The 24846-nt window shown below is 43.6% G+C and overlaps 1 protein-coding gene across 7 annotated transcripts in view; it reads left to right on the top strand.

Annotated features, from left to right (window-relative positions):
* Positions 1 to 23341, top strand: part of LOC117429303 (synergin gamma) — a 31033-nt gene extending 7692 nt beyond the window's left edge. For 3 of the 7 annotated variants that reach the window (XM_059000532.1, XM_059000531.1, XM_059000534.1), the window contains exons 6-23: positions 172 to 283; positions 1268 to 1594; positions 2325 to 2609; positions 3635 to 3712; positions 4168 to 4364; positions 5325 to 5609; positions 6157 to 6296; positions 7028 to 7146; positions 7611 to 7673; positions 8762 to 9781; positions 15037 to 15618; positions 16287 to 16450; positions 16934 to 16987; positions 17499 to 17595; positions 17956 to 18104; positions 18450 to 18560; positions 18849 to 18929; positions 21389 to 23341. In XM_059000532.1, coding sequence (XP_058856515.1) covers positions 172 to 283; positions 1268 to 1594; positions 2325 to 2609; positions 3635 to 3712; positions 4168 to 4364; positions 5325 to 5609; positions 6157 to 6296; positions 7028 to 7146; positions 7611 to 7673; positions 8762 to 9781; positions 15037 to 15618; positions 16287 to 16450; positions 16934 to 16987; positions 17499 to 17595; positions 17956 to 18104; positions 18450 to 18560; positions 18849 to 18929; positions 21389 to 21520 — 3996 coding nt within the window. In that variant the 3' untranslated portion in view covers positions 21521 to 23341. The remainder of the gene's footprint in view (positions 1 to 171; positions 284 to 1267; positions 1595 to 2324; positions 2610 to 3634; positions 3713 to 4167; positions 4365 to 5324; positions 5610 to 6156; positions 6297 to 7027; positions 7147 to 7610; positions 7674 to 8761; positions 9782 to 15036; positions 15619 to 16286; positions 16451 to 16933; positions 16988 to 17498; positions 17596 to 17955; positions 18105 to 18449; positions 18561 to 18848; positions 18930 to 21388) is intronic. The other 4 variants (XM_059000535.1, XM_059000533.1, XM_059000536.1 and 1 more) reach the window with 4 other exon arrangements.
* The last annotated feature ends 1505 nt before the right edge of the window (positions 23342 to 24846 follow it).

The raw sequence follows: 24846 nt of genomic DNA, 5'->3' as shown, positions 1-24846 counted from the left end.
CACTGTAAATGTTTTCCATACTTCTGCTCGGCTACAACTGTGCATGCAGCAATGTGTTGTGATGGAGGGTTTTAGGATTGCAGTTTAGTTAGTTAGTCTGCTGTTACGGGGATAAATAAAAAGCCTACGTTAAACAAGCTGAAGTAAACGTGACTGTACTTCCTCGTTCAGATGGGGGAGAAGAGCCGAGACGACGCGCTGGAGGCCATCAAAGGGAATCTGGACGGGTTCAGCAGAGACGCGAAGATGCATCCGACTCCCGCCTCCCATCCTAAGAAGCCAGGTAGCGGGATTCAGTCAAGCCAGCTCATTAGCACGGCCGCTGCTTTTAATGAGGTTGTTTTAGCTGCTGCTGCTGCTGCTGCTGGCAGGAAAGGCCACGTTGTGTGGGAGCTAGGGCTCCATGTGGATACTCTGAAGCCGTGCTGATTCATCTCATCTTGCCAAATGCTATTTTAACAGAAAATGCCACATTAGCATTCTGTGCAAACCTGAAAAAATATAAATGGTACCCCCTGAAGCAAAATGTGCATGGATCACTGCGGTTCTGGAATATCTCCTTCATAAAATAGTATTTGGGCTTCCAGAATATATCAATTTAATGAATGGTTTGGTTTTTTTAGCATTGTGATCTGGAGCAAGAATGTGTTGCTTCTGAAAGGGGTTAAGCTAGCAGAAGATGCTATACGACCCTCTGAGAGAACTAGCATCCAATCAACAGCAAAACCAGTTTGTATTCAATAGGGCACAGGAACAGGGTTCTAGCCTCAAACTCATTGCCATGCCATATGTAGTTCTGTTTTAGTGTGTAGACTCATCTGAATGTACTTCGTTTCCATTGGTTGACTGATGATTGATTGGTTTTGTGTGTTAATGTTCATTGTCTTTTTAGAGTAGATGGAATCTTCATGTGTTTGCTGATTTTACTTGGACATTTTTTCTTTCTGTAATTTTAAACAGGGATGGAAATGATGCTTCTATTGCATAACAGTTTCACCCATTCCAGGTTAGCCACAGTGTATAAGTAACAAGCGCAGGTGTGGCTAATAAACATAGTAAAACCAGGAATGGATCAAACCGCTATGCAATGGGAGTTTTATTTCCGTCCCTGTTAAATTTCTCATTTTTTCTTCTTGGTACCTGTAGTTACTTTAAGAAGTGTTATCCTTTCTTTTAGATTTATTTATTTTCAGCTTTACGCGTGAGTGCTGCTGTATGTGTGTGTGTGCCATTTGTTGCCATTATCATTATTTTTCCATTTTTACAGACATGCCACCATCCCATTCTACTGCCTCCTCCTCCTCCCTCCTTTCCCAACCCCCTGCTTTTCCTGAAGACGACGATGATGATTTTAGTGACTTTATGCAGGGGCCGGTTGAACCCATGTCCTCTGTCACCTCCACCACCTCCTCCTCCTCTTTCCAGCCCTCCTCCCCCCGCGTTCAGGGACCCCACTCCTCCGAGCAGGCAGCAGTGCCCTCGCACCCTGCCCCCCCTCCCCAAGCACCCCTGCCCCCTGTACCTCTTGGTTCAGCGGGACATCACCCTTCTGTCTCTACTTCTACTACAAGTTCCCAAGCTTCTGCGCTTAAAGGTAACAGTTTGTTTCTTTCTCCCCTTTAAACAAAAACAAGATTATAGCAATAAAGTACAGATTTTGCATAAATGTTGATTCAGCATCGTGGTTTTAAACCTTGGGCCAGGTTTGCTAAGCTTCTGTAAGTGGTGATTTTAAAATAATAATAATAATAATAATAATAATAATAATTCACATGCTTATGTTATGCTAATAGAATACCCAAAGCATGATTTTGTTGTTAACCCATGACGTGCCGTTGTCCTCATTTGAGGACCGGCTACTTGTGTGGTTTTTTGGAGCATTTTTAACTGGCATCTACCCATTAGTTATATTTTCTCTTTGACTGTATTATGATAACTTAGTCTAATTATGACAACTCAATATAAAAACCTAAAAATGATACATTTCTTAGTGTTTTCCTCCCTACAGTGATGATAAAGCTCAGTTTCTTATGTGTTGAGCTTCATAGCCAGCGTGAAATTTTACTGGTTTGGTTTGTCCTCAAAATAGGACGCTGGAAATATGTTGTAAATGTGTCATTTCTGCACCTCTGAAAGATGGCAACAACATATTGATTTAGAATGTACCAAATTACATGCATACATACAGCTTGTGTTTTTGATTATTTTTTTTTCTTTAAAGAAATGAATTTGTTACTTAATGGGTTATAAGTGAAATGGCATAAGAAAGTCCCGCCTCCGGCTGTGTAACTGCAGCAGCTCTGTGCTTCGTCTTCTCCGTTTAGGCCCGTCTTTGGAGGAGAAACTTGTTTCCTCGTGTGATTTAAGCGCATCCAAACAGGCCCAGGTTCACTTTAAATCCTCCCAGCCTTTGGCTGAGATGGGCCACAAAGCACCGGTCTCTGCCCATTTTCAGCCCAGCACGAAGGCGAGAAACTGGGGCATTGCCGACAGTAACCTGAGAGCTGTCTTCACTGTGGAAGCACCACCACCTCCCCCGCAGCCTGCTTCCACACCAGCAAAGGCGCCGCCACCGGCAAACGAAACCGATTTGACCTTTGAAGAAAGTGGTGAGAACGTTTAAGAAAGAAATTCAGCTTCAAAACAAGCAAGCTAAAATGAAAGCACCCCCTCTGTCTGACTTCTTTCAATCTTTTCTTTTAACTGAAATCGCGACCGATGCCTATCCTGGTGTCGGGGGGCTTCTGCTACTGCACATTATTACATCATTTATTTTACTGAAAATGTAAAGATCTCTGCATGATGATGATTTAACAGGGTTTTTTTTCTGTATTTATTTGAACTGGTTCTCCTTCATCAGCATTGCGCTGTATATATGTAGTTCCTGGTGCAGATGGGTGGAGAAAATAACAAAAGCAGGTTTTTCACCTTTTAAAAGCTCACGGCTAAAAATCCCTGAACTGTGAACAAACAGGGACCTTGCTCATTCCTCTTCAGTGTGCCTGCTCTGACGGCTTAAAACTGCTAGCACTGGATTGAAAAGAAAAGCGTAAGTTTAAAGCACTTGATTATAAAAATGAGAAGCGCTCCTCCGATAGTCCTGAACCTGATAAAACATGCTGCCAGAGTCACTTTAAAGGTGAAAACCCAGCGGATTAACCATTTTAACTCCCAAGGCTTTTTGCGCTTCCTTGAAATGAGTACTTCATTTTGATTGCATGCATGCATTGTGTTCGATGAGGGATCGTACCGTCGGTTGCATGTTTTCACCACAGTGTATGCACACGGAGGCAGCTTGCTCTTCCCCTTGGACTATGCTTTCAGGACATTTATAGTGGTGTGTTTTATTTTTGAGATACATGCCATTCAAATACATGATGCATATGCAAGGAAACAACCAAATCAAACGCTTCCCGGATTCCAAGCTATGCTCTAGACTTGCAGATGTCAAACGGCTTGACTAGCAGCGACTGTGTGCTGGGTGAATGGCAAGATGCAGAACCCACACCCAACCTGGCAGCCAGCAGAGGTCATGCTTCTCTGCAGGGGCTGTCATCCGGGAAGCAAGGATCAGCTAGTAATGTTCCCCTGGCTGATCTTCACATCGTTAACCTCTGTGCTCTGTTGTTTGTAGGCGTGGGGGTGTACCCTCAGCAGGAGGCTATCCAGCCAATGGTGCCTGGCTGGCTCTACAATGACAGTCTCGTTCCAGGTAATCCATGAATACGGTAACTAGCAGCCCTGGTTTCTTTGCACCTGTAGTGGATGAAAGGCATGTTAATATGCCAACGTGTTTGGAAGCTGGCAAGGAAAAGACTTGCAATATGTCATTGATATTGAATGCTGTAGCAATGGGTGATGTGTTTGTGTTTAATGTATTGTTGGTGGGATCGTACTCTGTCTGTAGACCTGAATATACAGGGATGGAAATCAGACTCCTGTTGCATAGCAGTTTCACCCATTCCAGGTTTTACTTTGAGCTTGATTAGCCCCAGTGTATATCCAACAAGCTCAGGGGCGTTTTATGAAAATCGTCGTGAAATCAGGAACGGATCAAACTGCTGTGCTACGGGAGTCTTACTTCCATCCCTGCTTGTATAACATTTAAAAAAGCTTTCTCCTGCCGAACAATCCTCCTCCTGTCTCCTGTGTTTTGTGGTGAAACAGACCTGTTTAAGAAGGTGCTGGAGATCACAATGACTCCTTCGGGAATCGACACAGCGAAGCTCTACCCCATTCTGATGTCCTCGGGCCTGCCCAGGGAGGCGCTGGGGCAGATCTGGGCGTCCGCCAATCGCACGACTCCGGGGAAGTTGACGAAGGAGGAGCTGTACACTGTGCTGGCTATGATTGGTGTAACACAGGTACAGTATGAAATTCACCTGCCTCGCAGCCACAGACCCCCTGCTGAAACGCTGGTCTGCTGAGACAGCCTTAGAATCTCTGAGTCACTGGCCTTTTTGTCATTTGTCTTCTCTCTTTGCGGTTCCGTGCACAGAGAGGTGGGTAGGGAATCCATCGCAGAGACTGGCTGTCTCATGGTTAAATACATCATTGTTAAATAAGAGCATTTGTGTAGCTTCGTGTAATCTAAGCATAACATTTAATGGGCTAGCCTGATAAATATAGAGCTAGAGATCAAGTTGCCCCTTTTAAGTATATATAAACACTCACTCTTCCGTTCCCTCAAATAAAGTTGTTAATACGAGACTAGACCGTAATTAATAATTCAAACAGACATTGCATTCACTCAGTGGAGGAAAATAAATATTTTGGCAGACAGTGTTGGTTTTTAATAAACCAAGAACGAGATTGGAAAAGTTATATAAGCGAGAACCACAGAACATGAAAGGCTTCCTTTGCAAACACACGGACAGACTAGAGGAGAAACGGGTCATTATGTAACGGATGAATCATCGTGCATTGCTTTTATAACTCGGTTTATACTGTGGTGCAGGACCTGTGTGTCTTGATGCGCTTGACATTTGTGTGTGAATCACTGAAGTCTGAAGCTGATAAGAAATGACACAATGTTTTTTATCTTGGCATGTGTCATGCGAACCAGTGCATGGGTTTCAGAAGGCTGAATTGCCTCTCTGAGAATGACCATGTTCCAGCAGGCCTTATTTGCAATTATTTGCCTGATTTGAGGATAACTTGAAGGTTTTCCAATTTTCCTTTACAATTGTAGAGATCTGGAAGACATTGTGCGTTGGTGTTTCAGGAGTCCCAGAACCATGCTGTCTGCAGGAGGTTGTTAAGTCCTGTATTTTGTTGTTAAGTCCTGTCTGATTTGTACAATGACATTTTCTTTCCTTCCCCAGAGGGGTCTCCCAGCTATGAGCCTTGATATCCTGACCCAGTTCCCCTCTGCCCCTGTGCCCAACCTGCCCGGGCTGGCGCTGGTGATGCCCGGAGTCATGCAGCAGCAGCAGCAGCAGCATCAGCAGCAGCCCATGCTGTCCATGCCCCCTGTGCCCCAGCCAGCCGTGTCCATGCCTCTCTCCACAGCGCAGCCTGTCCTGGGTGTGAACCTCCCCGTGCAGGCAGGGGTCCTGAGCACACAGGTGTCCCCTGGCTTCATGCCTTCATTCCCCTCCAACACCCAGGTACACAGCATGGAACTGAAAACTGGATTTTATTGAGCACCTGTATATGCACTTGATTAATCTTCCGTGCCCCATCTCCCCACTTAAACGCACTGTAGGGATGGAAATCAGACTCCTATTGCATAGCAGTTTCACCCATTCCAGGTTTTACTATGAGCTTGGTCAGCCACAGTGATAACAAGCTCAGGTGTGTCTTCTTGTAAACCCAAGAATGGATCAAACTGCTGTGCAATGGGAGTCTAATTTCCATCCCTGCACACACACACACGTGTTTGTTTATAGCGTTGATGAGGACTTTGCTTTAACTCCCGTGTAGTGTAGATTTACTGTTGTGAAGTAAGGTGGGGTTGTCACAGTAATGAAGTTCGGTGGGTTTCCTGATTTTATTTTATTTTGCCCTTAATGCAGGACCAGATGTTGTATGCGATTTCCTCTTCGTTCCATCATGCACTCTACAGATTAGTTTCTGTAAAACTTTAGTTTGAATTCTCTTTTAACTGGAAGTTCCTGTTCTAAGACCGGTATAACTGTGTGCTTGTCGCCCCAGGCATCCGAACCTGACGACGATGATTTCCAGGACTTTCAGGAGGCTCCCAAGGCTGGCTCTGCCAATGATTCCTTCACCGATTTCCAAGGGGAGTCGAGCGGAGCCTTCCCCATAGCGGCACGCACTCAGCCGCAGAACAGGTACGGGGGACAGGGGTCCAAACGCAGCTCGCTTCTGTATATATTTAGTAGGAGCAGTGGGTCCTTGAACAGTACTGGCATTTAAAAACTCTACCTGGGTACATTTCCAAGTGCTTTTGAGATTAATATCTCAAGTTTCCATTGTCTCAGTAATGAGAAGCTTGGGAGAGAGAGTCGTTGCTTTAATTCTCTGCAGTTGTCAGTCCCCGTCCTCCTCCTCCTCCTCCTCCTCCCTATAATTACAAGTGCAAGTCTATTATCAGAGTCAATGAGCCTTTTAAATTGACAAAGATAAGCCTACTATTTGTTATTCATTTAACCCATAAAGAAAGCCCATCACCCTTAGACCTGCAGCTAAAGAAGCAATTATTTTAAGAAAATTAGAAAATAGAATTGAATCAGCTGAAGAATTGATGCAGTGACTCGATCAGAAATCCTCAAGAGGAAATATTAAAAGAGAATTCATCCTGGCCTTATCTTCTAAAATGGGATTTGAATGAAAGAAGCTGGATTGTTCTTTTTCCCTATTTATCCACAGAGCAAGGATTGCGCTTGCAGCCCGAGCTGGATTTGAAAGCTGAAGAAAGTAGTGCATTGACCCACTGTGTGACTCAGCCCTTAACAAAACATTTGCACTATTGCACGACCTATCCATACTGGACCCTGATCAGCAAGTGCGTATTTGAACCAATATATAATTCAATAAGCTTGTTATAATCTCTCCCTTGCAGCGCCCTAGCATTGCTGACTCCGATATCTGGATCATCCACACCGGCCTCTTCTGATAAGTATGCTGTGTTTAAGCAGCTGTCTGTGGAGAGACCTGGGGAAACGGCTGTCCCTGTTCCAGGTAAGAGTCATGAAGAGATCACTTTAGGGGTGAGAAAGAGCATCCCATACTAATCTCTATACAATGTAAATCTTTCTTTCATAAGCCAGGCATCAAAAGCAATATGTTTTATTTCTGTAGTCCTGTTTATCGCCTTAATAAAATTCTGGTGCGTTTTATCATCCTTTGGGCAAACCTGGACCCAGTCACTCGCTCCAGTAACATATGGTGTCAGATGCCTGGGCGATATTCTTTCCACTGTCCTCCTCGGTTTTGGACTGCAGTGTCTTATGCATGCTGGTAAATCATGGCATTCATGCTTACAGCACCCAAGCTGTATAATCTCTGGGGTGAGTGACTGGTCCACGTTGCCCTTTGATGTCATACTTATGTGGCACCCTGTATATGACGGGCAGTCTTTGTAAATTGCAAGCTTAACTTGGTTCTCTCTCTGACTCCTGTTCCTCTCTTCTCTTCTTACACAGATTATGGTGATAAATACAGTGTTTTCAGAGCGCTGGAACAGCCCCCCGATATCAAACCTATAGGTAAGCTAAGGGACTGCGTCTTCCACAATGTCATATGTATTAAAAGTCATGCTTCTTAGAACACTGCGATGTATGGAGATTCCGACTTGGAACACGAAAGACAATGACTGATAATGGAACTGAATGGTCACATGGTCTCAACCAAAGCTGTGGCAATTTTGAATGATGATGAAATTTAATAAAGGCCTTAAAGGTATATTGCAATCATTTTCTGTGCAGTCTCTCGTGCTGACTTTTCTTAACCCCTTTCATCAGAACAGTTTCCGAATGGGGAAGCTTTCAGGACACCAGTAAGTTCCAGTTGCTGTGGGGTTCTGTAGTTACCTGTTCGTTCTTAATGCAGTATCCCCTTTCAAAGGCCTGGTTTCATTGTGTGTGTGTGCGTGTGTGCTTCACTATCCTTTCCACCAAGAGTGGTTCTGCTATTCTTTGCAGTTGTAGTTATGAGAGTGATTTGCAGTTGAAGTGGCTACAGTATTAACATGCACAACAAAATTACATTTGTGATTAATGTACGTGCATGTATAGTGATTTATGATGGGATTGTCTCAGCCCAGCCGAGTAAGCAATGTCTGTAAAGCTCTAGCAAACTGAAGACCTGTTCCTGTAGTTTTGATACAGACGATGGGTATTTGAGAGAGGATTATTCAGGGATGAAAATAAGACTGTTGCATAGCCGTTTCACCCATTCCGTGTTTAAACACAAGCTTGACAGTGTATAGGTAGCAAGATCAGGTGTGTCTCTTATTAAACTCATAAACAGGAATGGATCAAACTGCTATGCAGTGGTCGTATTTCCATCCCTTACTGCTTGATTTGTACTGCTGCATGTGTTTGCTACTCCTGTGTGTGGTGCAGTTATAAGGAGTGGCTTGTGAAGGTCAAACATCTGATTTATTTTGCTGCTGATCAGGAGGTTGCGCACAGGAGACCTCTTTTCATCTCCCTAACAGCAAGGGGGCTGGTGGTTAGCTGAGGATTTAGGGATGTTGCATTTACACTGTACATTTCATAGTCCTTATATTTGAGCCCCTTTTTGATTTGTTGCATTAATGCCCTGCGTGCGTGTTTTCTTTGTGTCTTCGCAGGGGAGGGATTTGCAGACTTCAAGTCCGCTGGAGGCGATGATGGCTTCACAGACTTTAAAACAGCCGACAGCATATCCCCACTAGACCCCCCGGAGCAAGCCAAGATCTTCCAGCAAACCTTCCCTCCTCCTTTCCTCCAAACGCAGCCTCTACAACAACAACCACAACCACACAACTCAACGGCAACTCTTCCTCCATCCAAACCCTCCCTGAACATGGCAGATTTGGACCTCTTTTCCTCTCTGGGAGGCCCTGCTGCCAGCACCACTGCCGAGACTAAGGCTCTGTCGTTTCCAGCCCCCTCGACTCTTGCCTCCAGCCTCCCCCCTTTGGCAGCCCCTTCCTCGGGGGCAGGCAGGAAAGCTCTCGGCGGGGCAGATGATTTTGGTGACTTCGCCCTCTTCGGCTCCTCTTCTTTGGGGGTCAGCGCGCCGAGCGCCGGGGTCGCCCACGTCCAGGACGACTTCGCAGACTTCATGGCCTTCGGGAGCGCGTCTTCATCCGGAGTGCCAGAGCAGAAGACGGCGGAGGAGAAACCAAGCGAAAATAACTCCAGTGTGGGAGAGACCCCCCTGCAGCAGCAGCAGCAGACATCCTCTGACAAATACGACATTTTCAAAAGGCTCTCCTTGGAAGGCTCCACGACGACCTTGGGCTTCGAGGACGCCAAGGAGAGCCTCTCTGCAGGCCTTGCTTCCGCTTCATCGGTGGTCAAAGGAGACGCGGACGACTTTGCAGACTTCCACTCTTCCAGGTTCTCGTCAGCCCTGGGTGCCTCTGAGAAGAGCCTGGTGGACAAGGTGGCCGCCTTCAAGCAGGCCAAGGAGGACTCTGCCTCGGTCAAGTCTCTGGACCTCCCGTCCATCGGGGGCAGCAGCGCGGGGAAGGAGGACTCTGAAGACGCCCTCTCCGTCCAGCTGGACATGAAGCTGTCTGACCTCGGAGGGGATCTCCAGCACGTCCTGTCGGACAGCTCTCTCGACCTGCCAGTGGTCAGCGGGCACCAGCCCCCCGCAGCAGGTGAGGAACTGGTTCGATTGCTCTGGTAGAAAAAACAAAAGCGACAGGTTTGTTTTTGCGGTATTGGTCGTTATTTTGTTACAAAGCGTTTTGTTTATTATCAGTGTTGCACACTACACCCCCCTCCCCCACAGCACACCCTTTGCAGTCATATCTGTGATGACTTCAGAATGGTTTTAAAATGTGTGGTTTTTATTTTATCAAGGGAAGAATTCAGTATAGCCTTCATTATTCAATTAAACAAAACCACCTCCCAAGATCAACCTTTTTGCAGACTCAGTTGAGAGAATTATCTATGTATGTATATATGTATGTATTTATTATTATTTAAGGTTTTGATTATGTATGTGTTTTTAGTTGTATGCCTATCGCTGACGCCAGGCTATTCTGACCCATGTTAGCATATCACTGTACATTAAGTGGTGGAGTAGAAATGCTTTCAACATATAAACTGTGATAGAGGCCACCAGATGTCGCTCTTGTTCCATGTAGGAAGTACAACTTAAAGTGTAGTCATTTCTCATTGATTTGAATTTCAAGGGACCAGCACAAAAATGTCTTATCGGTAATTAAGCCAAATGTTTTTCGCTTGGGAAGGGGGGGCGGGGGTGTGTGGAAATCTAGTTAATGTTGTTGTTGATCCCCAGACACTACCGCTATGGCCAAAAGTTTTGCATCACCCTGGAATGATCTCATTTTGCTTCATAGAGTCAAATGAAACCTGCTGAATAATGTTACGTTAACATATTAAATTACACACCGGCTTTGTAGTCTTCCGTATACTTTAACGAAAAAACAAATCTTGACGTGTTACTCCATTAGAAGTAATCAAAAGGTTGCAATTGGAAGTGGTGACGAGTAGATATTTTAATTTTGTATATCGTATATATTTTAATTTTGTATTTGAAACAACGTCTCAATCCTAAAACTTTTGGCTATAGCTGAACATTGAAATCCCTATCGTTTGAATTGATTTGTAAACCCGAGTGAAGAAGCAGAAGATACTGCAGGACTCCTGTGTTTCCAGAGCTGGTTTTGCAAGCAACAATTCTGCTTTGTTTGTGGAAAGGGGGCTGGAATAGAGTGGCATCATTATAAGCCAGGGAGCATCCTAACACTGCAGTCAAATCAGTCGCTCATTTAGTTTGATATGTTTTACATTCGTTTCACAGTAACGTTAAGATAACTCAGCGATACGCTACAGCCCGTGCATGACTGCGCTTGAGCTCCTTGTCACAAAGCTGTTTTGTGAATTTGAGAGTAAAGTACAAAATCATATCCGAGGCTTGAGCCCGTGTGCTTCAGTGCTTCAGCTGTTTAAAAAGGACGGTCTGAGAGATTTATTTATTAGTATTAGGACAGTGTCAAACAAACAAGTATTAGCATATTCAGTATTAAAGTTATTGATGACCAGTTGCTTACAATACAGTGTTTCATATTGTGTCAAAACTTTATTTTTTAATTTAAATTTAACCCTTTTTCTTAACCATTTATTTATTTATTTTCCATTTTTAAAATCCCGATTTGCCAGCCTCCCAACGATTCCCTTTTTGAAATCGGAAGGGGAAACGTTATCTTAACCGTCTTTAACTCTGAGACCTCCACCCCCTGTTAAAGTATTGTACTGTGTAGCTTACATGAAGTCTTTCTGGTCACCCTCGGATGGTGTGGGCGTGTGCCACACTGTCACAAGCACAAGGGTTGAGATGCCAGTGCAGGTGCACAGAGAGGGACACGGTGCTCTTGTAACTCTTACTGTGTCATTTTAAAGAGGCAGTATCTACCTTGTTGGCTCTGACGGGCAGACCTGGGCTCTCATACAATTATAATGACAGCAGAATTGTGTGCTGAGGTTACAGTTACAATGCTGTTTTGTTTGATTACAGTTATGCTGCAGTAATTATAATTACAATTACACTAAGATTACATAAACAGCTCCCTGCATTAACATGTTTACTCTGTTTATTCAAAATAACCAGCAATAATAATCACAGCTACAAATACACAAGTATAATCTAGAACTTTTATTCAAACAAATCACTAAAAGTGAAAATGCAAGAATGATGATCGAATGACGAGTAAATGTGTAATTGAACTGTAATCGATGAATTATGGTACAATTACACAGGTGTGCCTGGGTTCAATTACATTGTAACTGCGACTAATTTTGAATTGAAAGATCTGCATCTTTTTATAATTTCATGCGACCCCTTCACGCTGTTGGCATATATAATAAAAGAAAAACCCTTTGTTTCATTACAGCACGTGGACATTTGTGAAATTGACATGAAAAGCTATTCATTATTTTTTTAAAAAAGAAAAGGTACTGTCTCTTTAAATCCTGCCTTGGCGCTTTTTCTTCGCTGCTGTAACTGAACCTGTGTTCCAGTTCTAGAACTGCTTTAGAATGTGTTCTTTCTGTCTGCTTTGTGTGTTTAACCCTTGGCGCACCAGAATAGCAGAACAATCTATCCTGTATTCCAGCTCTGAATGTCTTTCAGTAGCATGAAAGCTCTCTACACTCCTAGTCTTGGTGGTGGTAGAGTATGTTGTGCTAGATTTGAAACCCGCATTCACTTGGGCGCAGCAGTGCACTGATGATGGCCTGATTTTATTTTATTTTTTTAAATAGGGTCTGATCACAGGATAAAGCTGATCCACGTGTGAAAATATAACCCGGTCCTTCTCCCAGGTATAGATCACATTTACCCTGCGATCACCCTTATCTGAAGAAATGTACTTCACTCGATATAGGAATTAAAAGTGAATTCATAATTCAATCCGCATTACTGCAGCTTGAGACCAGAATTAAATATCTTCATTAATCTAGACTTGCAGTAAGTAATGAATCTTGTGCTCACTCCCCACAGCATGTTAATTGGTCCTTTTGACTGGTTATGTAGCCTTTTAAAGGCTTGCTGGACATTGCCTCTATAGAATCTGCCTTTGCCAGCGCTGCATGTCCTGTAGCTGCTCACTCTTATTCATTTTAATGTTATTTATCAAGTGCTGCAAAGGGTTAACTCACACAGTACCTGGGCTTAACAAATCTGGAACCACAATGTCTGTATCATTTTAAATGTCTTATACCCAGCTGTTTCTGCATTGTTTGTTTTTCTAATACTATAACTGTGTCTTCTAATGGTACTGCTGGTTTATAATTCTGAGTGACCTGTGCCTTCTGGTTTCTGCTTCTGAGTTTTCTCTTCTTTTTTGCAGATTTTTTTTTTTTTTGCATGCCCTTGTATACTTTTTAAAACAAAGGTGTTTGTTTAGATAATCTCTCCTGTAATGATACAGTATTTTGTCAATCTCGCTCTTTCTCTGGGCTCTTTGTTCTCCTAATAAATCTATATCTTTGCATAGCTGAAGCGCGTAACGGTGTGTTGATTTCTCCTTGTTTCTGCCTTTACTTTATAAGTAACACTAAAGAATAGCAGGTGCCGTGTCCTTTTTGTATGACCCTCTTGTCAATTTCACAAATGGCCTGTGTGTGCGAGCGTGTTGGTTTGTGTGTATGCGTGTGTGTGTGTGTGTGTATACGTGGCATACCCACTGTGGTTCTCAGTTAGATTCCTCAATGGGCAGATTTTAGTTTGAAATAGTTTATTACAATACACAGTGATCCTCCACTCCCCTTTAATTAATATAATCATAAAGTCGCTGCTAATCTACTGTATAGATTTGACGTCCGAACTGATCTTTGCCAATTCTACAATTTATCCCTTTCCCTCCCCCCCACCTAAAAAAGTTTCAGTGCACCCAAAGCTGCAGCTCCATCTCCTGGTGGTGACATGATAAACCAAGAAATACAATATGCATTTAGGAGCCCTTTTAAAATCATAGAAGTATTAGACCACATTTAACCCTTTGTTGCATTGCATTCGCTGTACTGTGTAATCAATTGAGTGGTCCAGACTGCATTAAGTGTTGATATTATATATATTTTTTTGAATGTAAATCATCTAATTTTATACTTTGGCAGGATAGTGGCTAGACTGTGAGTCGGTAATGTAAGGGGGCTGCCCTAACCTGGAGAGAGGAGACAGGTTTGAAATGTGGGAGGGTGGGGAGTAGAAAGGGCCAGGGCTTGTATTGACTGAGTGGGAGCAAGCTTTCACTCCCACGCAGACGCCCGTCTGCCGTCTGCGCTGCACACTAAACCTGCTTTCTGATTTCTGTGTGTCTTTCAGTAACTGACATGTCATCTCATCTCCCAAACTATCATAATAATACCCTCCTTTTTAAAAAGCTTGAATTTTTTTTTTTTTTTTTCCAAACTGATTTAATATTCACAAGGCAGCTGTTTTCTCCCTGTGAAATGGCAGAGTATTTAAAGTGTATTGTAATGCAAATCTGGCTGAAGCTCTGCAGGCAGCCCCAGAATCTGTGTTTGTCTCGCTCCAGCAGGGAAGGCTAAATGAAGCTGCAGCTGTTTGTTCTCTCCTCTCTCTCCCTCTCCCTCTCCCTCTCCCTCTCCCTCCCTGGAGGACTTGTCCTGTTTTTAGCAGATTTTAAAGAGAGTGGCATGCCAGCTTCCCACTGCTCACTTTGAAGAAAGGCATTATATAAACAAAATTCCATGTGGATCTTTAAGAGCGTGCCAGTTGTTGTGCATACCTGCTTTTTTACAAAGCTCGCTGGCAGTGGGGGGCTGGAGTGGTGGTGTGTTTTTTTTTTTTGCTAGCAGTAGACCTTTACCCTGAAATAGATTAAATTCTGCTGAAAATGCAGTCTTTACCCTTCTCTTGTCTTAAGGGCCTCTTGAAAATCTGATTTGTCATTTTCAAACACAATAAATCAATATAAAAGAGGTTAAGAGAAATGCAAAGAATTGCAGAATAGACAAACCAGACATGTATTCATTTACGCTACACTGTTGAATAATTACAAACTTATAGGGGAGTGTTTCCTAGAAACTTGATCCAGTGCTTCATACACTTTGATTTTTTTTTTTTTTGAAAGGTGGGAGGATCATATAGATAGAGGTGTGAAATAAAACCAGCTTGTGAAGGTCTCCATTTTTTTTTTTTTTTGTACCAATACAATGGAAATTGGTAAGTGTTTTCTTTGTGCTGTACATCTACCACACTGCAACATGTACAACACAGAAACCCTATACAGCAGGTCATAGCACCCAAAATAAGAAGTTTCAATGCTGAGCGTAGAGGCTCCCTCGCTTGTGCAGTTCATCCTCATGACGGGGTCCTGTAATCATCTCATTAGCAGGGTCTCGCCTTTTATTGCTTTTGCAGAGGTGGACGACTTCAAGTTTGACCCCTTCGGTACCTTCAGCGCTGGCGACTCTGCGGTGAGCAGCCTTGCGAGCTTCGATTGGTCAGAACGGGAGGAGCCGGCGACCATTCAGAGCAAGAAACCTCAGCCCAGCTTCTTCACCTCGGAGGGCAGCCCTGCATCCGCCACCTCTGTCCTGCAGAAGAAAGAGACTTCCTTCGGCAGCGCGGAGAACTTCGCCGTGACAACCAGCGGCAAGGTGCGCGCCTTCACGAGCGAGGAGGCGTCGAGCGCCAGCACTGCGGAGGGGCAGTTTGACGCCTTCCCGGATTTCGGGACAAAGGGCCAGGGTGAGGAGGAGGAGGAGGAAGAGGATGATTTTGGGGATTTCGCCAGCACAGTCTCTGAGAAGTCCGACACAGCCCCCGTCTCTGGAGATCCGGGCTCGGACACCGCCCAGCCGGACGACTTCGGAGCCTCCCAAGCGGACAAGCCCAAGTTTGGCAAGTTTGACTTCCTCATGGCCAGCTCCCAGGCCAAAGTGAAGTCCAGCGAGGAGATGATCAGGAGCGAGCTGGCCACTTTCGACCTTTCAGTGCAAGGTGAGTGGGGCTGTTCTATTGTGTAACTAATGCATGCTCATTCCTTTAGGTTGATCTTAGAGGTCAGCTGACAATTCAGAATCATGCATCTGGGCTGTTCTGGAAGAATAGTTGTTTGTTTATTTATTTATTTATTTATTTATTTATTTATTTATTAATCAATCAATAAAGCTTGCACAGTGATGCAGTTTTCCACCTTTTTAAAAACCTGTTAATTCAAAGTATATTTAGTTTTAAGTAAATTTTGAGCAGGAATGTATTTTTTTTACATTGAATATGCAGTTCCAGTGTTCACTCCTGGATTTATTTATATAAACACTGCCTCACTGTTTGCAGACGGTTCATAATCGTGGCTGAGAGGGGAAAGCATGTGCTGAACCAGATCCTGAGAGTAATTTATGTGAATTAAGGGAATTCTCCTGAAAATGCATTGCTTCCATTGGATGGGAAAGCTATTTCTATTTAATCAATGAATAAATAAATGATCATACAGATTTATTATTTTGATGTACGGTGCTGTACGGTGTGCAGGTGTAAACGACGCTCCGGCGTCTGGCTTTACCGCACTGTGGTCTGTCTGTCTAGAGTGCTTTGAAAGCCGTGTGGGTGGACGCTGATGTATAAATACAGATGCAAGTTCTCCAGTCTTGATGCGTCTTTCCTCTCAGGGTCTCATAAAAGGAGTCTAAGCCTGGGGGACAAAGAGATCAGCCACTCCACTCCGTCCCCAGCCCCGGAGCAGCCCTTCAGAGACAAGTCCAACACGCTGAGCGAGAAACCAGCCCTGCCAGTCATCAGAGACAAATACAAGGACCTGACCGGGGAGGTGGAGGTGAGCAACCTGCTTCCCTTTAACACGTTCTAGAACTGCTTCAAACCAGAAGGGTGCAAATCATGGCAGTGTGCGCGCGAATGGTTCTGCTCGTTTTGATCTGTTCAAGGCAAGTGGGTGTTTTGGGGGAACGCTTCGTTATATCGATCTGCGGTCGTCCGTGCTTCACTCCCTCTGACCCTTGTGAAGGTGTGCTTGTCTCCCGCTTCTATAGAAACACGCATCCATGCAAGAATACATGTGAAACCAGTATGTGGGCTGCAAGCTCACTCCCTTTACAAGCTGGATCGCTTGTTAACCATATCTGTAGGCATGCTGTACCACAGTGCCACCTATTGACTGGACTGTGCCGCTCTGAGGATTGCATGAGCGTACAGCCCCATCCTGACCTTTCCCATCTGGCTATTCTCTTCCACCCCCCCCAAAATCAGTAGCCCCAAAACAGGGCGGACATTATATTATTATAATTTCCTTTTTTTGCAGGAGAGCGAACGCTATGCATATGAATGGCAGAGGTGTTTGGAAAGTGCTCTGCAGGTCAGTGAATGTGTATCTGTGCATCCTGCAATGGTTTTAAAAATGATTATTATTGATCGAATAATCTCGGTAAGGCAAAAAGGTTGCATGTATTTTTTATGTATTTATTTTTTTTTAGTTCAGCTTTCTTTTCTCTTGGTAACGAAAGCCTGTTGATATGAAGCAGCAGACAGTATGTTGCTACACTGTGCTCGGAACCCCTTATTCAAGCACTCTCCGAATACAGTCTCCATTATTCAGCTTGGGCTTGAAGCCATGCTGTGCCGTACTGATCTTTTTAAATCTTTTTGATTGCAGCTTGGCAAATTTTCCAGCAGACGTTGCATTTTAAAGTACTTGCATTTTAAAACAGAATGATTTTCCATAAATTGGGAAGAGCTCATTCTCCTGCACGCCCCCATTTTGTTTTCCATTGTGTAATAGACGTGTGCTGACGTTATTCAGGTAGAACACATTTGCACTAAAGAACACTGGGATGGTCACAAGTGAATGGGCGTGTATCTTCCTGTAGGTCATTAATAAAGCCAATGACACCCTGAATGGGATCAGCAGCTCTTCTGTTTGCACTGAAGTCATCCAGTCCGCCCAAGGAATGGAGTACCTCTTGGGTAAGAGATCTTGCTTTTACAGCATTTTAATATACAGCATATGGGATGATCTAAACCCAGTTTCGCTTTCGTTTTTAGTCTCTGCATAAATTGGGCAGTGTTGGTCCTAAATTACTCTGTAAAATAACTTGATCTCTTTATTAAATCACACTGACGTCTGGTTTTACAAACCCCAGTTCCAACTAATCTTGGAGCTAAGCAGTGTTAATTTTAGGTAAAATAATCAAAGCTAATCAGGGTCTGTGAAACTAGCCTATAATGTTGCTGTAGCTAAGCCCAGGCCTAGTGCTCATCCTGATTTGTGAACCCGGCCGTGTAAGATACATGTGGGTGGAGGCTGATGGTTTTTCCTCTGCGCAGGAGTGGTGGAGGTGTACAGAGTAGTGAGGCGCGTTGAGCTGGGGATCAAAGCGACGGCCGTGTGCAGCGACAAACTACAGCAGCTCCTGAAGGACATCAACCGCGTGTGGCACAACCTGATTGGGTTCATGTCCCTCGCAAACCTGTCGGTGAGTCCCCTGTAATCAAACCCCTCCCTCTGTGTGTAAAACTATAGGAAACGGAGCACGTTTGGGCTAGTGTGCTTTGAAGATATTTATTCAGGAAAAAGGGTGCATTATTTTTGGCCGACCAGCCATTTGTTCCAATAAGACAGATCCGTAATTCTTAACTCCCCTGTCTACCAATGACAAACGCAAAAAAATGTTGTTTTTGACAGCTGCAACAACAATGCAGTTAGATGCAAACTGACTGAACAGCCTGCATTGTTAAAGCAGTTTGAGGCTGCGATGTTCAGGGGGATGGGTTGGCGCGGCTCCTTCGATTCACAGTTTCCCGTCCCTTGTTGTTTTCAGCCTGACGAGAGCTCCCTGGACTTCTCCTCTTGTATACTGCGCCATGGGATCAAGAACGCCAAGGAGCTGGCCTGCGGAGTCTGCTTGCTCAGCGTGGACTCCAGGAGCAAGGTACAAAAAACAAAAACTCTGCTCTCGATTCTCCTCCTGCCTTTCAGAACCTTCATTTAACTTGGGCGCTTTTTAAAGGTCATGTTTTGTATAACTACAGCAACCCGATACTTAGCTGAACTTGTAGAGTGGCTTCAAAAGATTTACATTTTTTTTTTTTTTTTTACTTACTAAGGCAACGAATAGCTTCTCGATGAGATGAGAGCTGTGGAGGCAGATCAGTAAAGGTGTTTGTTTGCGTCCTGTAAGAAATGGTTTCTAACCCTTTGCTGTTCTTTTGCTTTGTAGACGTCAGGTTTGCCATTGTTTACCTTGGTCTTAAACGCTTTGCAGAAGGAAGACAAAGCTAAGGAACGACCCCCTAAAAATGTATGAAGCTGTCAACAGCACCTAATGACCCTCACGCTTTCACTTTCCTCTAATCAGTACTGGCAATGGGGCAGGGCCTCGTTTTCCTGAACAGAAAGGAGCACAAAAATGACGTGTGTGGTTCCTGTGCAGTAGTAGTGTGCTTGCAACTTCACACATGCAACGCACAGTGTTTCCCTGTAATCCACTTCTATTTTGGTATCTATAGATATCTTACAAAATATACAAGTCCAAAAGCCTGGTCTTCAGAACCCCACACACATGGCATTTCCGTGCTCTTTTTTTAAAGGTGACGTCCTGTTGGTGTCGGGGCTGGGAATTTGTCCAGTGCACAATCAGTGAAGCAGCTCAATAGGCAATTCTGGCCCAATAAATACGAAATAAAAAGCCAAGACAAAAAGACGCCAATCCGTTCCTAATGAAATCAGTCATTGATTTAGATAGTGCTTCAGCAGGGCTGTACCATGTAGCGCAGGTGGTGTGGAATTGCAGCCTGACTTAGGGCTCTGATACTCACTTGAATAGCTTATCAAGCTGAGGGCTGGACGTGTACATGTGTTTTATGCATAAACCCATAGCGGATAATGCGAGAAGGATTGGAGACTCAACATTCCACTGTTTAACGGTGTGTATTCATAGGAGATGATGTAAGAATCATTTCTAACGTTCCGAAAGTGGTTCTGCTGCCCCATTTCAGAACCACTTGATTCTCGCGGTGTTCCAGTCTTCTTGATCTGTTAATAATTCACTTGTTCAGTGTTGAGCTGCTTCAACCAATCCCGAGAGGCTTCTAAAATTTGGGTGTCCTTAAAATAAATCTATAATCCACATCTTGCTGTTTCCACTCTTATGCAATCAAACACTCTCTCCCACTCTCCCCCTCTCCACGTCTCTCTTTCTGTTTTAATAGTCACATCTTATTGTACCAGCCTTTTGAAGAAAGCAAACTGGAAAATGGCCCTGCTTGTCAATTAGTTAGTTACATATCTGCCTTGAGCCATGAGCACAGAAACATGTGGTGTTTGCAACATGTCCTGCAGCCAGCAACAACTGAAGACCAGCTAGGCACTGCGTGTTTGTGAGCGTAAGCAATAACACACGAGACGGCCAGTATTCAATACAGTGACTGTACTACAGAGGCAGCAATAACTCCGACTGTGGGCCAGATACTCAGATCTATTCTGAGTAACCCATTACAATATTTAGAACAGAGAAAATAAATAGCTGCTGTAGAGCAAAAATCCTTTGTAGACAAACTTGGATGAGAAAAATGATCTCTGACCCACGGGCTATGCTGTTTTATTACTTTACTGTTCCTGGTCAGCCCATCAGGATTCCCGGAGCTGGATGGCTGATTTGTAATAGTGTCTTTAGACTGACCTTTTTTCTTATCAGTCATTTACTTTAACAAGATCTTCAGCTCTGTGATTTTTTTACACCTGTTGTTCCTTCGCTGGAACACAGACTCTTTTGAAGGGTAAATTGCATGCAATCACTGAGATGAAAACCTCTTTCTCTTGTGCTTTCTCTCCATTATCCTTCCCTCGCGGTGAGATGCAAGCCTTGGCAGATTATTTCTCTGATCAGAAGAGGAATGAATGGAGTAGTTCAAGGATGTGGGTGAAGACCCATCCACAAAACCAACCCCCTCCCTTAAAACAAGAATGGGATGATCCCTGGACTCCTACAGTCCCACATTCTTCCCTACTCAGAATATAAAGAATAATTCACAGCCTGCCCACTTCATAAGTACTTGCCAGAGCTCTGTATGGAATGATTCATTCTGCTTACCATTTTTTTTTTGCATTCTAATTTTTTTCCCCCTCTGTAGGAGATCATGAGTCATGAGTCAGTTACGTAATACATGTCTGAGAAATTCTTTAATGCCATACCGAGGAAGTGCTATGCAGATGCAGGCTAGTGCTTTCGAAAAGTTATCTAGAACAGACAGGACCAAAACAAAATACTGGTCCTCCCTGAGGTTCAACGTGCTTGATCCCAGATTACCTGCTGCAGAACACACCAGCTGGTCTCAGTGCTACTAATCTGCAGCCTCTCTGCCTCTTCGCGTGTCAGTCACTTCCCAGCACGGGTGAAAAGTCTCCCTTGTTTCCTAAATTGATGCTGAAAGACCCTGTAGAAGAGGGACTAACCCAAAATCTGGTACCTGGAGCAATCTGTGTGCTGTCAGTGGTGCTGTGACGTGCAGGAATAAACGTTTCTCTCAACAGCCCCAGAAGAATTTCTAAGCCAGTAGGTCTAGGGGGAAGATCTCAGGTTTGCAGGTTTAATGTTTGAATTTAGAAAAAAAAGTGCTGATGATTTCCACTTTCTCCATAAATTTAAAACATTTATCTGGTCTTGACAAGTTGGGTGGATTAGACCTGAATTCACCCCGGTAAAGGAATTTTAAACACGGTAAATGATTTCTAACATATTTTTACCCCCCCCCCCCCCAGGCTTTCAGCTCGGAAACGGACAGCTTCAAGTTGATGTACGGGGGTCACCAGTATCACGCCAGCTGTGCCAATTTCTGGATTAACTGCGTTGAGCCCAAACCGCCAGGCCTCATCCTGCCTGACCTGCTCTGAGCTGCTGCTGCCATGGCAACCAGCAGAGCTCCTAGACAGAGGCCTGTGGAGAGCCAAACCACAAGGCTGTGGACGTGAAGTCTCCGTCGATCGCTCAGACCAACTGCTTTCCATTAACCTCCCAGAGCTTGTGTTTTAGGACTTCATTACAGAAGCTGGGAATTGGAGCAAAGTGCTTTTTTATATAGGCTCTTTTTTTCCTTTTCTGTTGTCGTCCCACCTGCCCTCTCATTATCCACTGCCTAGGCCAGTGTACTCAAGTGTTGTCTTTTTTTAGTTTTGTTTTTTGACTATGGGCACATTTGTGTTATTCCTCATAAGGTCGAGGGTATGATCATTTCTCTAATTTGCTACTTATTCCAAAATAAGAATTTAAAAGGACATTATCCCTTTCAGTCCTGAATTTTGTCGAGCTGAAGAATGCAAAATGAAGTTGTGTAATTAAAATATTGCGTATACATGAGCACGGGACAAAATGGGTTTTTTTCCATCTATTTCTACACTAACTCGGACCTAGGAGTCCCATGAGGTTCCAGCGTCATTTCCCAGGGCTTATGTTAATGTACTGGGACCTTGAGGTCCTGCCAGGATTGAAAGGGTTAAAGTACAGGTTTATCCAATGCCACAAAAGCAGAGCTTGAGAACACAGTAATAGATTGTAATGAGTGTTATTCCCCTACCGACTGAAGGATGGAAATAGGACTCCCATTGCATAGCAGTTTGATCCATTCCCTGGTTTTACTGTGAGTTTAATAAGACACCACCTGAGCTTTGTTACCTGTACATACTGTGGCTAATCAAGCTTCTAGTAAAACCTGGAGTGGGTGAAACTGCTGTGCAATAGGAATCAGAAACTAGCCTTGAAACTAGAGCATCAGATTTTGATCATTTTTTATTTTTGTTGTTGAAGTAAACTGCAAAATCTTTCTACTCTCCTTGAATTGTGTTTAAAGTTTAATACGGTCAAAATAGTCTTGGGAGGAAAAGTGACTTAATTGACTTTTGGTAAATATTGATGAAAGACAAGAATGTAAATGCATCCAAGAAGCTTTTCAGTAGGTGTATTTAAGCAGCTGTAACACAATGAGGGATTATTAACTTCATTTATTGTGGCTTTGTTGATACCAAATCTAACCTCAGCCACACAAACCAAAAAACCAATGGAAAAAAAAAAGAATATTCTAATATACTGAACTGATTTATCAAAGAATATGTGGTGTTGTGTTAATTGATTGACCTTTATGTGAAATCTTACGTTGCTATAATTCCACACTTTTTTTTTTTTTCCAGATTTAAGATCTGGGTATCTCTAAATGCAGTGCCGTATTTATTTATTTCTTGTGTGTGAAAACTGTGAACTGGAATAGGATAAGGGACATTCTGTTGTAATGTTTAGACTGTTCTCAGAAGAGAAGTAGTTTCTGTGTGCGTATATAATGTGATTTTGTGTGGAGGGCTGCTGTTATCCCTGGTGCAGTATCATCAACCTTCTTTTTGGTGCATTCTGTGTTATTTGTACACTAAACTGTGTTGCTTTTACAAAGTCTTTCTCCTGCCCTGAAGTTCAAACTTTGCTGTCATTTAACATTGCCCCAATTGCATTCATATCTGTGGGGGTTTTGGGGTACCTGCGCACCCCTAATTCTCAACGCTTTCATCCCTGATATTACACACAAACCTATAGCCCTTATTTGTGTACTGTATGCCTAGTTTCTGTACATCACCATATACTCGTATCTACTGCTAGATCTGTGTGCACTGTTCCACATTTCTGTTTATCAGCAGGGTTGGGAAAACTAATAAACTGGTTTTGGAATGAAAGCCTTGGAAGTCTCGGACATTGCTTTGTGACGGAGTCTGCAGTTTGCAGGTCCAGTTACTCATGTAATCAACCTACTCTTGCATGAACACGTCTGAATTATCGCTGTTAAGATGACATGCATGATGATGCTTTTCATGCACAGTTTGTGAAGTGCATTGCAACACAAGGCCTTGTGATGACAGTAACAGGGCTGTCGTTCTGCTCTCAGCAGTGTATCCCTGTGCAGCTGTGAATGTCTGTGCTGTCTTGTAGTTCAGTGCCAGCTGCTAATTGAGGCGGTTCCTTGGCTAGGGTTCTGTCGCTATAGCGGTGCTGTAGTTTAGATTCAGGCACAGATCCAATGACTTTTGCTCAAACCTTTTTATTTTTTAATTTTAAAGCTGATGCGACAAACCATGACTTTTTCTTAAATTGGAAAACTCTGTGTAGGAGTTCATGATACGTTTCTGTAATGTCTGTAATGCCACACAGAGGATGCACTATGCAGATGCAGGCTTTCGAAAAGTTACCTATCTAGAAGAGACAAGACCAAAAGAAAATACTGGTCCTCCCTGAGGTTCAACGCGCTTGATCCCAGATTACCTGCTGCAGAACACACCAGCTGGTCTCAGTGCTACTAATCTGCAGCCTCTCTGCCTCTGCGTGTGTCAGTCACGTCCCAGCACAGATGAGAAATCTCCCGTTTCCTAAATTGATTCTCGAAAAAGACCTCGCAGATGAGTGTATTTAATTATCAGCTTTGAAGTCCTTCTCGACTCCTAGTGAGGAGTGACAGGAAGGAGCGGTTTTGTGAAGTCTAAATTGCTAATTCAAAGATTTTAACTGTATCTCCATAACTAACACATTTTAATTTCCTGAAAGGAAATGGTAAACGCAGGGTGTGTTATATATATTTTTTTTGTCTGTTTCAATAGTCTGGTTTGTGGGACGAGGGACTTCTCAGGGTCTGTCTAGCTCTGCTCTGCTCTGCTTTTAATTTACCGGTTTTTGTATTAACTTCATTACAAAGCGATGAGACTGACATTATCATCCCAACAGGCTTCTAAGAATACATTTCGAGGACATCCATCTTCTTTGTAAAACCAATTAACCCCGGTTACTGTGTTCTGTCACCTAAGGGTAGCAGAAAGTAATCACGATCTTAGAAACTCTCAGTCTAACTCCCTATCTGTGCATTCATGGCACATTCTCTACAGTGTAGTCAGACTCCTGAGCTGGCACTGCAGTGGCAGTGACCTGTTTAAGTTTCCCCCTCTGCTAACCGCTCAGTCACTTCTAATAAACTGCGCCCGGTTGTTTTAATAATCAACACTTGTACTGCATTCTCGTAGCTGCTTATTAACAAGTGGTTAAGCGTCGAAGGTGGGGTCGTTTGTTGTAGCGTGGCCAGCAGCATTTATCTGGAGCCCCCCTTGCTTGGCCCTGTGTTGTGCATTTAAAAAGGTAAGGAAACATCACAAGCTGTCTGCAGCTTCAGGGCGGGTGGCTGGGGGTGAAGGCTGTG

The sequence above is a fragment of the Acipenser ruthenus genome, chromosome 26 (assembly GCF_902713425.1).
Source record: "Acipenser ruthenus chromosome 26, fAciRut3.2 maternal haplotype, whole genome shotgun sequence".
Taxonomy (NCBI): Eukaryota; Metazoa; Chordata; class Actinopteri; order Acipenseriformes; family Acipenseridae; genus Acipenser; species Acipenser ruthenus.
The sequence above is the reverse complement of the archived record's forward strand: the minus strand, read 5'-3'. Positions and strand labels throughout refer to the sequence as shown.